Below are 14,973 nucleotides of genomic sequence, written 5' to 3'. Positions count from 1 at the left end.
AGTCTCTCCACAGATGAACTGTCTCCTGCTCAGTGGTCAGCTCTGGTCTTCATCTTAATGTCATCAGAAAAAGATCTGGATGTGTTTGACCTGAAGAAATTCTCTGCTTCAGAGGAGGCTCTTCTGAGGCTGCTGCCAGTGGTCAAAGCCTCCAAGAAAGCTCTGTAAGTACAGAGATAGTGAAGTTTCTTCATCAATAAATACTCTGATATCTAACTTACTGTTTGCTTCCTTCCTGTTGTCTCTTCAGACTGAGTGGCTGTAACCTCTCGGAGAGAAGCTGTGAAGTTCTGTCCTCAGTCCTCAGATCCCAGTCCTCCAGTCTGAGAGAGCTGGACCTGAGTGACAACAACCTGCAGGATTCAGGAGTGAAGCTGCTGTCTGCTGGACTGGAGAGTCCACACTGTGCACTGGAAACTCTCAGGTCAGATCAAGTTACTGTTTGTGTTGACAGATTTAAGTGAGTTCTGTACATTTAGAGATTCATTTAGTTTAAACAGTCTCTCTCATGTCAGGATTTGAATCTTCCAGTCTGTTTTCTTTATTTTCAGATCTCTGACAGATTGATGATTTTGAGTTTGTGACATGATGATCAGAAATAATTTCCCAGTCTGCAGTTGTAGATCATCTTTTCTGTGCATGTCAGAAAAATGTGTGCACGTGTCTGAATGTGGGAATTAAGGGAAAAAAATCCCTCAAATTCAAGTTTGCAGATGTGTCATAAAGTTTTGTCGCTGTAGAAATATTTTGCGTATCTGTAATTAAAATCTGTTCAGGAATATTTTCTACAGTGAGGTTTCACAAAGTGCAGCATGGGTCATTAAACCTGATGAACTGACTATTGATCAGAGTGCTGAGTAATGAGAAGCATGAATTCTGAAGGACTATGAGTCAGCAGTTTGAGTCCAGCACAGAGGTTGTCTCATGTGAAGCTCAGTGGGAAATTGGACCAAGCCAGGCTTCCTCTGTGTGAGCTGCCTCAACTAAACATGAACTCCAGGCAGAGATAACGGCATCACGACGGTGGTTATCAGCTTCCTTTGTTCACTCAGGTTTCCTTCATCAGGTCTCTCAGACTCTGAAACTTCACTGCTGAAAATATCTGAAGTATATTCAGATTATCTGTTTGCACAAAACCTTTTCAAACATGGAAAAATATTTCTACAGCTAAACTTTCATTTGTGAGATTTTTTAAATCAAACTCACACATTCAGATTCGTGCATACTATTTTTTCACATGCGCACAAAAGATGATGTTCAACTGAAGGCTGTGAAATTATTTCTAAACATCATTTCACAAAAAGTCAAAATATCAATGAGCCTCATTTTCTCCCAGATTTGTTTTTATATCATGTGACGTTGGTTTCTGGACGTCTGTTTATTCCTGATTCACTGATGATTTATTGTCACATCTACAACATGTTTATGATGGAACAGCGAAGATTTGAACACACGCTGAGAAGAGACTCAACATTTTAAAATAAATGTTCTTTTCTTCTTCTTCTTCTTCAGACTGAGTGACTGTAACCTCTCAGAGAGAAGCTGTGAAGCTCTGTCCTCAGTCCTCAGATCCCAGTCCTCCAGTCTGAGAGAGCTGGACCTGAGTGACAACAACCTGCAGGATTCAGGAGTGAAGCTGCTGTCTGCTGGACTGGAGAGTCCACACTGTGCACTGGAAACTCTCAGGTCAGATCGAGTTACTGTTTGTTGTCAAAGCGTTGACGTCTTTCTTTAACCTCAGAAGTCCACACGTTTGACACATACATTCATTGATTGGCAGATTTTTTCTCTCAATGTTCCTTTTATTAATGAAGTCTGGCTGAGATGGAAATCCTCGTTTCTGTTTTGTTGTCATGTGACTTTGATTAGTGGACGTCACTTTATTCCTGATTCAGTCATGATTAATTACCACAAAGGTGTCGCTGAGGAGGGAGTGTCGAGTGTGAAGTCGTTGACCTGAAACACAGAAACTGTTGAGAATTATTATGTGTTGTAAATCCTCCCACGTGATGCTGCTCAGCCTATCAGATCTCTGCATTTTGAGAGCAAAGATTTGACGGACACAGCAGGACCCTCAGATGATCTTCCATGTGTGTTGTTGTGTGTTTGCAGGCTGTCAGGCTGTCTGATCACAGAGGAAGGCTGTGCTTCTCTGGCCTCAGCTCTGACCTCCAACCCCTCCCATCTGAGAGAGCTGGACCTGAGCTACAATCATCCAGGAGACTCAGGAGTGAAGCTGCTGTCTGCTGCACTGGAGGATCCTCACTGCAGCCTGGACACTCTCAGGTATGAAGAGGCTGCTGCAGCCACAGTCAGTCAGTGTGAAGGAGGAGGAAGAGCTGGAAACATGTTGTCTGTCTTTGTGGTTGATGGTGGACGTGAGTGAGACATGAACAATCACACATGTAGGAAACCTTTGTCCTTTGATCACAACACAAACACTGGTTGAACATGAAAAGGACATATTTGTGTTGGAGGTCTCAAGGAGAACATCTCCAGGAACAAACATGATAATGACCTGCTGGTCATAATTGATGCAGTTTGGACAGATCTCTGCATGGAAAAAGAACTGTCTGTCAGTGTGACAAATGTCCTTTTTGTCCTCAACAGACATAAAAACAAGCTTCCAATAAGTCCAAAGCAGTTCTACCAGGTGATGAGAGAGAATCAGTGTCGCTGTCAGTGTCTGAGCAGAGCTGAAGAGGTTTAGGGGCAGCAGGGAGAAGCAGGTTGCAGCCAACTGAATCCACCTCGCCTCACCTTCCCCACGGCGACCAAGTCTCTCTCTGGAGTCAGTGTGTGGTTTGACTGTTCTGGGCTCCTGTAGAAACATGGTGGTGCAAGATGGAGGACCTGCTGCCTCTCTAGATATCAAGACTCATTCTAAGGTCACCAAAACACGAGAAGAAGAAGAAGAAGTCTGAGAGGATCATGACGGCAGAAATGTTGTCAGAGCAGGAGTTAGAGAACAGATTTAAACATGAAGACACGAGAGGATTTGAAAGTTTGAATGAGTCCAGTCGGTGAACAAAGAATTTTATCTGGTGGGAATGTTGGCGGTGACACAACAGACAGGATTTTTAAGGACCCACATTTGGCCTGGGAGTCTGGGAAACTTGGAGGTGTTGGATCGATCATCACAAGGAGTTGTTGGAGTTTACAGTTTCTCCTCTTTATCCTGTTGTGTTCTTGTGTTTGTCTTCCCCTCTGTCTCAAGTCTGTCCAATGTCTGTGTTTTACTGCAGGGCGTGGCCGGCAGGTCTGGTCCGGCCTCCTCCTCTTCTGAGCACACCTGACCCCAGTCACTCAATCAAGACCCACCTGCAGCCATCGGGACTCTTCAGATCTTCTAAATACCTTTTGCTCATTGTTGCCTTCCCTCCTGTCTGCCTCCGTGAATCCTGGTCCCTGTGCTCAGCTGCCAACCTCGTGGTCCAGCCGACGCCCTGTCAGTCTGGACCGTGAGTCTCTGGAACTGGATTCCCTCTTGGCCTGTCCACTCTCTGCCTACTCGTCAGCTTCAGTGTGTGGATCTCCCAGATTTGCATTTGGGTCTGTTTACTGCTGTCAAACAGAACAGAAATGGGTTGATCATGATTGGTAAGTTTGGAGATGATCGCTGTGTGGAGTGTTTCCCACCTGGACCAGAGGGAAGGAAGAAGGGAGTGGAGAGTGGAGGACCACAGTCAGTGGAGGCCGAGTCTTTCCAGGATGTCTCAGCTGTTTGTGAAGTAAGACGACCTACAAAGGAGGACAGAAGGAAGACAAGGTTCAGATGATCCTGGCCTGCGGGAGGTTCAGGATGATCCTGGACGCTGAAGGAGGTTCATGAACGTTGTGGATAAATCTGAAGAAGATCTCGATGCTGCACTGAGGGAAGGATTTACACCAACTCAGACAACCTGGTCTGAGTTCTAGACTGAACAGTGTCATGAGAGGATCACTGTGGGCGGACACTGGTTGATACAGCGAAATGATGAGCACCGATAATTCAAGATCAAGATATTCAAATGAAGGAAGCAGAGGTGTCAGTGGTTTCAACGCTAACAGGAAATGACCGTTTTCTAAAAGGTGTGTTTGTGTTTGATGCTCCTCCACAGATGTCCGGCTGCCGTCGGCGAGTCAAGAAGAGGATCCCCCTGAGCAGCAGGAGTGGAGCCCCAGTCTGGACCCCCTCAGATCTGGAGCTCCCCGTCTGAAGGTCTGAGGCAGCAGGATCAGGGACTTTTTATGAGCGTTGAGGCAGGAAGTTTAGTAAATGTCAGAGGAGCTGTTATCAGCCGTGTGCATCAGAATATCACAGAGTATGATGATGCTGTTACACTTTGGGTTAACTCTGGTCATAAATACACACATTGGTTTGGATAATGACGTTCTGATGTTATCGTGCTTTTGTGCTGTTTAATTTGTGGCATTTCGTCATTGACTTCAGTAAAGGATCTGAGTGTTTCCACCATTATCATTCTGAACGAGATGTGTCACTTTTATTTTGAAAATCAGGAAAGAAGTATTGCCATATCCTGCATGTGGACTCCAGCTGTTTACATTCTGTGACGCTAAAAAGCTCCTGAAGCATCAAACCAACCAGAACTGGAGAGACTTTCTTCACTGAAAAAGAAGAAAGAAGACGATGAAGATCTGTGGAGGGCAGCAACACGCCTTTCTGCGTCTAGTCTGCCGCAAATTCATCAGAAGAACAAAGAAGAAATTGGACCGGAAGCCAGTGTTCGTCCCGTGGCTAACATGCTAACTGCTTCCGTTCCGTATCACGTTGTTCTCATCAGGTTCAGTCGCAGTGACCCAGCAGAGTCTGTATGTGTGGATAAACTTGTTGAAGTGGACTTTGTGTGAACTTCCGGGATTATTCACCGCAGACTCATCTCCTGTTAGCCAACAATGCTACAGGAAGTTAGCCTAGCCTGCTAGCAGGAAGTAGACGGAGCCCGGCTTCACGGTGCGAGTCGGAATAGCTTCGATAGAAACAAAGTGTATTTTTCACGGAGCTCAAATGTCCAAATGTCCACATAGAGCTGTCTGAATAGACTCTGTGCTGTCCCTTTTATTTGAAAATGTTTTCCATCTGAATGATCTGCTGCTGTCCTACGAAGCTAATGAAGCTAACTTAGCTTGCTAGCTGGAAACAGACGGAGGCGAACGTCATGTAATTAAGCAGCACAGCGCACATCAGAGAGAGCAGACAGTTTTTAACGGAGTGTGTCTGGAGGAGAAGTTGCTGTGAATCAGTGAGAATGTCTCGAAAACTGCTGGACGCTGTTTTCCAGCCTGAAGTCCGGTTACACAGAGCAGGTTTGTGTTCTTTGATATCTGACTGCAAACTGAAAAAGTACTAATACACACTGTGGAAATACTCCTCTACAAGTCAGAGTATTGCATTCAGAGTCATAATAAGGTTCAGGCTGTGATCAGAAAGTATTTCAATTCTCAGTAATAATTTGGCTTCCGGTGGGACAGGTTGGACAGGTGCTCAGGAAACCACCTGGTTGGTTTCGTCCTCGGTCCTTGTTCACCTCCTTGTCCTCTCCTTGTTCCAAACGACCAGCACAGTTTTAGAAACTCTCTAACAATGATCTGATTAGTCTTTTAAGCGATTTCTGTGTAAATGTGTCGTTTCAGTGACGATTTAACTTCAGATGCATTCAGTCCCACAGAGCTCTGTGTTTTAGAGCTTGAGGCTGTGAAAGTAAAAGCCTGCAGGTGGTCCAGAGGTGAAGGTGCTGACAGTGAACCTGGTTTCAACACACAACACCAAAATCAGAGTGTGTCCCATCACTGCGTAACACCGACGTGTTTGTGTTTGATGCTCCTCCACAGACGTCCGGCTGCTGTCGGCGAGTCAAGAAGAGGATCCCCCTGAGCGGCAGGAGTGGAGCCCCAGTCTGGACCAGGAGGACCCAGCAGAGCTGCCACACATTAAAGAGGAACAGGAGGAACTGTGGACCAGTCAGGAGGGAGAGCAGCTTCCAGGGCCGGAGGAGGCCGACATCACCAAGTCCACATTCCCTCCTGTCCCTGTGAAGAGCGAAGAAGAGGATGAAGAGAAACCTCAGTCCTCACAGCTTCATCAGAGACACGCTGAAGACACGGAGACAGAAACTGATGGAGAGGACTGTGGAGGACCAGAAGCAGCCAGGAGCTCAGATCCAGACAGACATTTAGAACCAGACACTGACGACGAGACGTCTCAGTCCTCTGACCCTGAGACCGATGACAGCTGTGACTGGGAGGAGACCAGAGAAGCTCAGTCAGGTTTAAACCCTCTGCAGAACAATGAAGCACCTGTAAGTGATGTGAAATGTAACACTGGACAAACATCAGTCAGCTCCTCTGAATGTGCTTCAGGCTTTGACCACAGTGGAGTCCAAACAGGAGAGAAACCGTTCAGCTGCTCAGTTTGTGGGAAAAGATACCAACATAAGAGCTCCTTAACGAATCACATGAGACTTCATTCAGAGGGAAAACTTTTCAGCTGCTCAGTTTGTGGGAGAAGTTACAAACAAAAGAAATCATTAAGGCATCACATGACACTTCATTCAGAGGGAAAACGTTTCAGCTGCTCAGTTTGTAAGAAAACTTTTCCGTGGAGAGTCCATGTGGTGACACACATGAGGATTCACACAGGAGAGAAACCCTTCAGTTGTTCTGTTTGTGGTAAAAGATTCACCCAGAAGCAAAGTCTTCGCCGACATTCAACTGTCCACACAGAAGAGAAACCCTTCAGCTGTTCTGTTTGTGGTTTAAGATTCGGACAAAAGTACAATCTGATACGACACTCGACCGTCCACACAGGAGAGAAACCTTTGAGCTGCTCCGTTTGTGGGAAAAGATACGACCTGAAGAGGTCCTTAAGGAATCACATGAGACTTCATTCAGAGGGAAAACGCTTCAGCTGCTCGGTTTGTGAGAAGACTTTTGAGTGGAAAAAGAATATGGTGAGACACATGAGGATTCACACAGGAGAGAAACCCTTCAGTTGGTCTGTCTGTGATTGAAGATTCAGAGTAAATGACCATCTGAGACAACACTTAACTGTCCACACGGGGGAGAAACCCTTCAGCTGCTCCGTTTGTGGGAAAAGATTTGGACAAAAGCCGAGTCTTCGACAACACTTAACTGTCCACACGGGGGAGAAACCCTTCTGCTGCTCCGTTTGTGGGAAAAGCTTCAGTGAGCTCGCTCATATCAACCATCACGAGTGTGTTGGTGAGAGCAGCGGACTGAAGTGAAGCTGCAGAGACGCTTGTTGAGACGGTTTCTTCCAGCAGGACTGAAGCTCTGAGGACAAGACTTGGTTCAAAACTGGGATCCAGACTCTAAAACACATCCTGCTTCGTTCTGTCATTTTGATTCTGTTTTTGTTTTTATCTCTGTTATTTTGTCGCTCAGTCTTAAGCAGCTCTGTGTTTGATGTTTTTCACCAGTGAGAAAGAATTTGGTTTTTCAAAGAACAGGCAGCTGGAGTGGATTGTCGTCCCTCTGCATCCCTTCAGAGGTCTGGGGAAGGACGCTCATGTTGATTCCCGTGTTTGACAGATCCGGCATGGACTGATAAACATTCACCTGAGAAGATTAACTTGGACTAAATAGTGTGTGTTTGCTCCTGTTATTGTAGAAATCTGCTCATCGTTTTCTGGATTCTTCGCTCAAATGTTGAAATGACCAAAATTGTTGCAGATTGTATTTTTCTTGATCCGCTGATTGAAAAATCAGTAAATTGTTGCAGTTCTGATCATATTAGTAACATTTAGCTGTAGCATAAATTACTGTCCAGTATTTTTCTATTGCAGGATTAACTTCTTCATATACTTCAAACTTAACATTTGCGTCGGCGATTTGCCACTAATGCACTGTTTCATGTGCTCAGCTGTTTGTAAAAAGGTAAAAATGTGGAGTAAGTGAAGTCATTTATTGCCAAAATTGTGGTTGTGTAATATGTTGTTTATGTTTTGTGCAAAAATGCCTCAAGTTATTCATATTGGCATGAAATCCTCATTATTTGACAGCACTGATATGCTGCCGTTCCTGCTCAGTGGTATCAGGGTGGTGACTGACACTGACCTGAGGTGGTGCAGCCCCACCCAGTGTTTTCATGCCAGTTCAGTTCCAGGAAGTGATCTGTTGGTGAATGATGGTGAGTGACAGAGTGACACAGGTCCGTGAGGTCTGTGTGCTGAGTGTGAGGACAGAGAAGAGACTCGTGCCCCTTTCTGTATTAACGAGTGCAAACATGACTTAATGCCTAATTAATGTGTTGTTTTGAATTAATTTCTGAATGAATGACTTTCGCTCATGATTCAGCCGCGAGGGTTTCATGTCCATCAGCCTGTCCACTGGGGACGTTGTGGCTGTTTTGTCCTTCTCAGGAACGCACCTGTTACCTGCCGTCACCTGTCCTTCCGGAGCAGGAATCAGCTGAGTCACCTGAAGCCGAGCTGCGTGTTTTCTGATGAACTTGCATTATTTGCATGTTTTGGATTTTGTGTTGATGGCTGTGGGCGCGTTTCTCGTGTTCGACCCTCCGGATTGTCCAGTGAGAGACGAGTTGTGCTTTTCCTGCCGTTTCACCAAATATTTCACCAACCGGCTGCGCTCCCGGGAGGAAGACCTCCGCGCAGTGAAGACCATCAACGATGAACGTCGACTGAACAGAACTTTACGGACCGTCGCGAAAAAGCGAATGTGAAAGTGTGAAAGACAGTTTTTGTCACTCAGCACTTCCTGTATCCCTTTCAAATTAAAAGCCCTGCTGCGTCTCTGTGGAAGCTTTTATTGTGAAATGTTTGCACGCTCAGAGAATCGTGGACGCCGCACGTGCCACAGGTCGCCGTCACGCACAGGAAGAAGAGCGATCAGCGGCCACGCCTCGTGGACAGCGGCGGCCAATGAGGCGTCTCCGTGCCCGCAGGTGAGGGTGGGCGCTGTGTTCACACCGGTGATCCGTTTCTGTTTCCGGGTTTTTCAGGTGTGAACGCCGCAACGCAGCTTCTCGTCTCCGGTTCAAAGGTGACGTTTTCACGTTTTTTCTTCACGTTTGATGTGAAATATTCAGTTTGTGTCCAGTAGAAACGGTTTGACAACAGGTTAAAATCCTCGTCCAATCAGAGTACTGTCTTTCAGTACAGTCTCGAAGTACTTTTACTTAACTTGAGTATTTCTACTTCCTGCTACTTTCTTCTGCTCTCCACTGCATTTCTTCTAAAGCTTCAGTTATTATTACAAAATATGGTCAGATAATAAACGATGAAGTAAAATTACAGATGAAACTGCAGTATAAAAGTACTGTGAGATGATCCTTTCTGCAGAACAAGTACTTTGTTCTTTAAGTACGCTCCTTCTGTACTTGTACTCCAGTCCAATGTTGATGTGAGTACTTCTCCCTCAGAAATACTAGAAATGTGAATACGGCTGGAGCCGTTCAGACTTTCTGCTTCCTGTTTCCCGTCAGTCTTCCTCTTGGCCTGTCCACTCTGCCTCCTGTCAGCGTCACTGCGTCGATCTCCCAGATTTGTATTTGGGTCTTAGAAGATTTACACCGACTCAGACAACCTGGTCTGAGTTCTGGACTGAACAGTCATGAGTGGATCGCTGTGGACGGACACTGGAAATAGTTGTGATGACAGAATCGTATGTGGTTTTAATGGTTTTCAGGTGTTTTCAGTGAACCCGTCTGTCACCTTTCAGCCGTAGCACTTTGACCACTTTTGATGATGCTGCAGTTTCTGTGTTTACAGGAACTTCAGCTTCTCTGGTACGAGTCAAGAAAACCACAAGAGGATCCGTCGTCTCGGCGCTGAGGTGTTGCATCAGTCCACAGATGAGTCTGCACGCTCGTTCTGCAACAACTGGCTGACTTCCAGCTGGAAATCAGGCCGTTTCTGTCTGAACTCGACCAGCCTTTGTGGAAAAGGACGGCCGCGAGCCGCTCGAGCTCAAAGTGCCTTCAAACAAAGCGGAGTAAAATCAGCACGCTCGGTTCGTCCTCAGAATGAAGACGCCTTGTTCTGTTGGCCTGTTCAGCCTGAAACTTTCCTCCGTGAACATCAGTCAGGCGTCAGGAAGAAAAGCTCCGTATCTCAGCTCTTTTCTGGCTCAGATGAGATAATGAGGTGTTTCCACAGTCCGGCTCTGACTGAACGCACACAGGCCGACTGCAGGGCTTCCAACGCCTCCGACCGATCGGACGAACCGTCGCAGGGTTCGCTCTGTGTTCGCTTCATCCAGTGTGTCCACGCAGAGTTCGTTCCTGGCAGCTCTGAAACAGGATGTAAACCTTCATTTTGGGACATTAAATGTAATTTGGGGCCAATTTGGAGGAAAACTGCTGATTCAAATCAAATAACTTGGAGTCGTGCCTCCAGGATCTTTAAAATCCTGGTCAGGACAAAAGAAACGTGAAAATGAGCCGACAGAAGAGCAAACAGCAGCCATCAGTGAATCAGATGATCAGGAATCAGCTCTGACGTGACAAAGAGCTTCAGCTCGCTTCAGGGTTCGAAAGGTTCTCGAGTTCGATTGAAGAAACGTTCGTTGTTCATGTGAACAACCTGAAATAAAACCGTCTGTTCAGAGGAGGAGAAGAAGCATCTCAGCGACTCCAAAAGATGACGTGAGCTTCGTCTCTGAAGGAGGAACGATCCAAGACGTGCGATCGTCCTGAGAAACACGCGTTCACAGTCCAGTTTCACAGCTTTCACACTGAAGGACTTTTTGAAGGATTTAAAAATGCACCTCAAAATCTTAATGCAGAATCACCACAGTCTGAAACACTGAAAATAAGACTTACAACAGATGGATAAACGACACTAACACCACATGAAGGATAAATAATAAGGAAATGAATGAATAAGAGAAGAAACTGAGTCCAGAGGCCTTTTCCACCTTTTCAAACCACACAAACTGAAATTCGATTGAGATGTTGGAAATGATGGTTTATATGTGATGGATTTGTCCTGAAATCTGATTAAATGAATCTTTTCTGTTGTTCTAGGAGCCTCAGTCTCCGATCAGCTTAACGGTCTACGCTGTGACGTATGACGGCGTACGTCGTGACGCAGCAGTTGAAACAGACGTGGCGTCGTTTCAGATAACGCCAGGGATAAAATTAAGAGTAAGAAAACAAGTTTCTAACAGTTTAAGCGTGTAATGGACACCAGAAGCGACATGGGTCGTTTGACGAGGTTAGTCACATGAAGGAGGGACCAGGCCCGCGGTCTCCTGTCCCCAAACTGTCCACTGGTCCGTCTGAACGGGCTAACGTCGTGTTAGCTCCATTAGCTACATGCGACTAGCATTAGCGGAAGCGACGGAAGTCAAAGTTTAGGCTTTTAGGTGACTTTGGGGAGCCGATCAGGCTTTAGGGACTTAAACACAGAACAACAAAGGCCTGAAGGTGATTTATGTATTCTGAAGGCCATCTTGTGCTGTTTTTTTTTATTCTAATCCATCGCAGCTGTCCCAGAAGGCCAAAGCTGCTCGTGTGTTGTTAAGCTGGCGAACAGTCGCTGCGGTGAACTCATGTTGGGAACGTCATTCTCTTTGAATACATCTTCTCAGGCTGTAGAAGCACTGATGTGATGTGTTTGTTGTTTCAGCTTCATGTCACAACCACGAGTGGCACAAAAAGGCTCAATCACGGCTGTTAGTCCTGAATCCAGGTGAACACTGAGGCTTTGCTATGTGTGACCTCTGACCTTTGACCTGCTCAACATGAGCATGATGAAGGCTCGGCTGTAAACATCTGCAGGCCGCTTGTTTATTCAGTGATAAGCTAATCCGTCCCGCAGCAGACAGGTGTGCCCGACCTTCAGGTAGCTTCCGGTTTCTTTCACTCATTGTTTCCTGTTGTGTCGCTTGTTTTTTCAACGTCTTCTTCATGTCTGTCACTTTCACTTTCATCATTTCCAGAAAGTTGAACTATTTTTGCAGAACTTCCTCTGATTCCCTCCTCAGCAGCAGCCCGACACGCTCTCACGTCTGCTCTGAAACACGAAGCACACAAGTTCATTCTTGATTAATATGATGGTTGTTCTCAGCTCAGCCAATCAGCTGTTGGTCCATGACATTTGTTCTGTCTGTCAAAGTGTCCCCCGATGTTTGATTTAACGTCAAAGAAGAGTGGAAAGGAGAGACAGAAGCCTGTGAGGAGTCTGACGAGAGGCCGTCTGACCTCCGTTCGCTCGTTTATTCACTGTTTTGTGTCTCTGCAGCTTCAGGCTCATTCTGCTCTTCATGCTCCTGGTTTTCAAGGTGAACACAGGTGAGTTCACCTCAAAACGTTTGTTTCCAGACTTTTGGCCTCTTTTGTTTTTAAAATGATTGCAGCGATTCATCTGTGAGCCTCTGACACACTTTTGGGAGTTATGCTAACTTGTGATGCCACAGACACTTCCTGTTCACACAGTTGATTGCTGTTTCCTGGAAACAGATCCACATGTCACTGACGTCTCGATCGACTGAGACATTCCTGAAGTGTTAAAGGTGGAGCCTGGTTCAGTGAATCCCTGGGTAGTCGACAAGATAAGATAAGATAAGATAAGATAAGATAAGATAAGATCAGACTTTATTAAATCAGGCAGCAGCAGCAACAATCAGAACTCTGTGCCTTCACATTCTTACACTGTCTGATGTCCATGTTGGACGGTCTCTGGGCGTCCTTCATGACGGGGGGTTTGGTTTGTGGCTCACCTGAGGAGCGAGGAGAAGCACCTTTATTTCTTCCGTCCATCAAAGCGTCCGTGTTGTCTCTCAGCGATCTGCCAGGTTAACGTCCAGGCTTTCATCGGAGACGCCGTCCTGCTGCCCTGCATCTACAGCCAGGGCCAACCCGTACGAGGGAAGGTCTTCTGGAGGGACAAAGACGACAACATCGTACTGGACATCGGCAAAGATGGACCAGACCCTTCGACCCAGAACCAGAAGTTCAGGGAGCGGGTGTTCAGTTTCCCGGACGAGTACGTGAAGGGGAACTTCTCCATCCAGCTGAAGGACGTCCAGCAGTCAGACAGCAGCCCGTATGAATGTCACATCCCGTCAGAGGACTTCCAGAGGAGGCTCGTCCTCACCGTGTCAGGTTCGTACGAGTCCAGAACGCTTTCGGGTCACAGCGTGAAAATAACGTGCAGCTGAATCAACAAAACAAAGCAGAACTTTGTCTCCTGATGAAAAACCAGCGGAGCCGTTCGTCACATGACCTCACCTGTCTGTGTTCGTGTTGCAGGTAAACGTGTTGAGGCGACTCCGGGACCGTCGGGCGGCGCCGCGGGAACACCGAGCCCTCTCCACATGGTTCTGCTCTGTCTTCCTCTGTCTCTGTTCTTCTGACTGAGAGTCAGAGGACAGAAAGCAAACTGCTGCAGGAAAAGCTTTGTTTTGGTTTTTTATTTATTTTGTTGTCAGCGCCGACAGTCGGTTTCATGCCGTTCATGGCGCCATTGGAAGTAATCTTTAATATTCAGCCTTTTGTGCTGAGCTCAGAGGAATGTTCAGTCTTTATCGATCTTTAAACGGTGGAACAGACGAGTCGCCGCGGTCGGACGACACGCTCACTCCCTCCCTCATAGAAAACACTTGTCAGAATAATTTCACGTCCACGTTGACGTGTTCACCTCTGAGTTTCCTCTCAGCGCCGCCTGTCGATCAGCTCGTCCACATCCTCCTCTCAGAGGACGACACCAGCTCGTTAAAGTGTCACCGGTGGTCAAACCTCCACGACGTCCCTTTAAGCTTCAGAGTTTCCTGAGCACCTTCATTTCTGAATGCACTTTAATCATAGACTAACTCATCAGACAGATAATCAATAACTATCAGTGGAAATATTATTGTGCGTTAACGGCCGCTTCAGACATTTCTTACGGGTATCTTTCTTTTCGAGCTTTGATCGCACGTCACTGACGTTCTTTACAACATGTTTATGCTGCGAAACAGGAAGTCAGCTTCTTGTCATGAAGGCAAACAGCTTCAGCACCTCAGACCAGATCGTAGCTGTCTCTGGACCTGCACTAGGACTCCATTTATGAAGCGACGCTAACGGCTAAACGTAGGATCCGCTGCTGTCCTTTCACACCTGTTGTTGGAAGGAAATCTGGATCCTGACACGTGATCTGATGATGTCTCTCATCATCCTCGGTGAAATCACACGTCTGTCCTCCAATCAGCCCCAGACTCCCTAAAAAAATCGCACAATTTTGGGAGTTGTTGAGTTCGGGGAACCTTTATAAATTTTGTTCAGCGTCATCGACGACAAGTTCTTCATCATTTATCCCGTCGTGTGAACTCTGCAGATCTCAGTTTAACAGCAGGCGTGAACGAGCGTGTTTGAACAGGAAACTTTCTCTGTATTCGTTTGTGTTTTCTGCACAGTATTCGTCCTTGAAGGTAACTTGCAGCTAATTTCTGTATTTAACGTATTTATTCTTACAAAGAGCGATGAAGGAACAGTCTGTCCATGAAGGATGTCGTGTGTGTGAACTGCTGAGCGTCACATGGACTTTGTTTTATTCTGCAATAAAAAGCTTTATCTGAAAAAAGTTGGTTTTATTTTTTTTCCTGCATCAGCAGGTTTGTGCCACCAGGTGGCGCCACATCCCGCAGACAGCTGTTAATACTGTTGCTACTGCTGTAGTGTGTACTGCCACCACCACTGCAGTATCTTGTACTGCTGTTGCTTCTATAGTTACTGCTATGACTAAAACTATCACTGTAGTACAACTGTCATTGGCACTGCTACTACTACTACTACTACTACTACTACTGCTACTGCTACTGCTACTACTAATGATAATAACTTGTATTGTTGCTGTCACAATTACAGCATGCAACTACTGTTATTACTGCTACTACTGCTGTACTCCAACTAACTCTTTGTACTACATTCAGTAGTATTCTGTCACTCCAACACTGTTAGTATGTTGCTATTAAAGTTTTTACGACTTGAAGTACTACTGTTACTGCTCCTTT

At 46.1% G+C, this 14,973-nt stretch overlaps 3 protein-coding genes across 4 annotated transcripts in view; all 3 read left to right on the top strand.

Moving 5' to 3' along the window:
* The window catches only part of LOC143315833 (uncharacterized), a 196,733-nt gene extending 188,472 nt beyond the window's left edge, over positions 1-8,261 (top strand). Inside the window, exon 3 of the mRNA XM_076723339.1 lies at positions 5,833-8,261. Within this exon, the coding sequence (XP_076579454.1) occupies positions 5,833-7,010 (1,178 nt within the window). The 3' untranslated portion in view covers positions 7,011-8,261. The remainder of the gene's footprint in view (positions 1-5,832) is intronic.
* Positions 43-5,240, top strand: LOC143315852 (uncharacterized). Its single transcript, XM_076723368.1, has 5 exons — positions 43-164; positions 251-424; positions 1,513-1,686; positions 2,113-2,286; positions 3,246-5,240. Exons 1-5 carry the CDS (start codon positions 58-60, stop codon positions 3,463-3,465), a joined length of 849 nt encoding a protein of 282 aa, XP_076579483.1. The 5' UTR covers positions 43-57; the 3' UTR covers positions 3,466-5,240.
* Positions 8,262-10,235: 1,974 nt separating the features above from the next.
* On the top strand, positions 10,236-14,954 carry LOC143315863 (V-set domain-containing T-cell activation inhibitor 1-like). 2 transcript variants are annotated; one of them, XM_076723384.1, is made up of 4 exons: positions 10,236-11,125; positions 12,225-12,274; positions 12,767-13,087; positions 13,235-14,954. In XM_076723384.1, exons 2-4 carry the CDS (start codon positions 12,247-12,249, stop codon positions 13,336-13,338), a joined length of 453 nt encoding a protein of 150 aa, XP_076579499.1. In that variant the 5' UTR covers positions 10,236-11,125; positions 12,225-12,246; the 3' UTR covers positions 13,339-14,954. The 2 variants fall into 2 exon arrangements, with proteins under 2 accessions (XP_076579499.1, XP_076579498.1); XM_076723383.1 differs by having other exon boundaries at positions 10,239-11,195.
* Positions 14,955-14,973: the final 19 nt, after the last annotated feature.

Source organism: Chaetodon auriga, chromosome 23 (assembly GCF_051107435.1).
Source record: "Chaetodon auriga isolate fChaAug3 chromosome 23, fChaAug3.hap1, whole genome shotgun sequence".
Classification (NCBI taxonomy): Eukaryota; Metazoa; Chordata; class Actinopteri; order Chaetodontiformes; family Chaetodontidae; genus Chaetodon; species Chaetodon auriga.
This window is presented reverse-complemented; position numbering and strand designations above follow the sequence as displayed.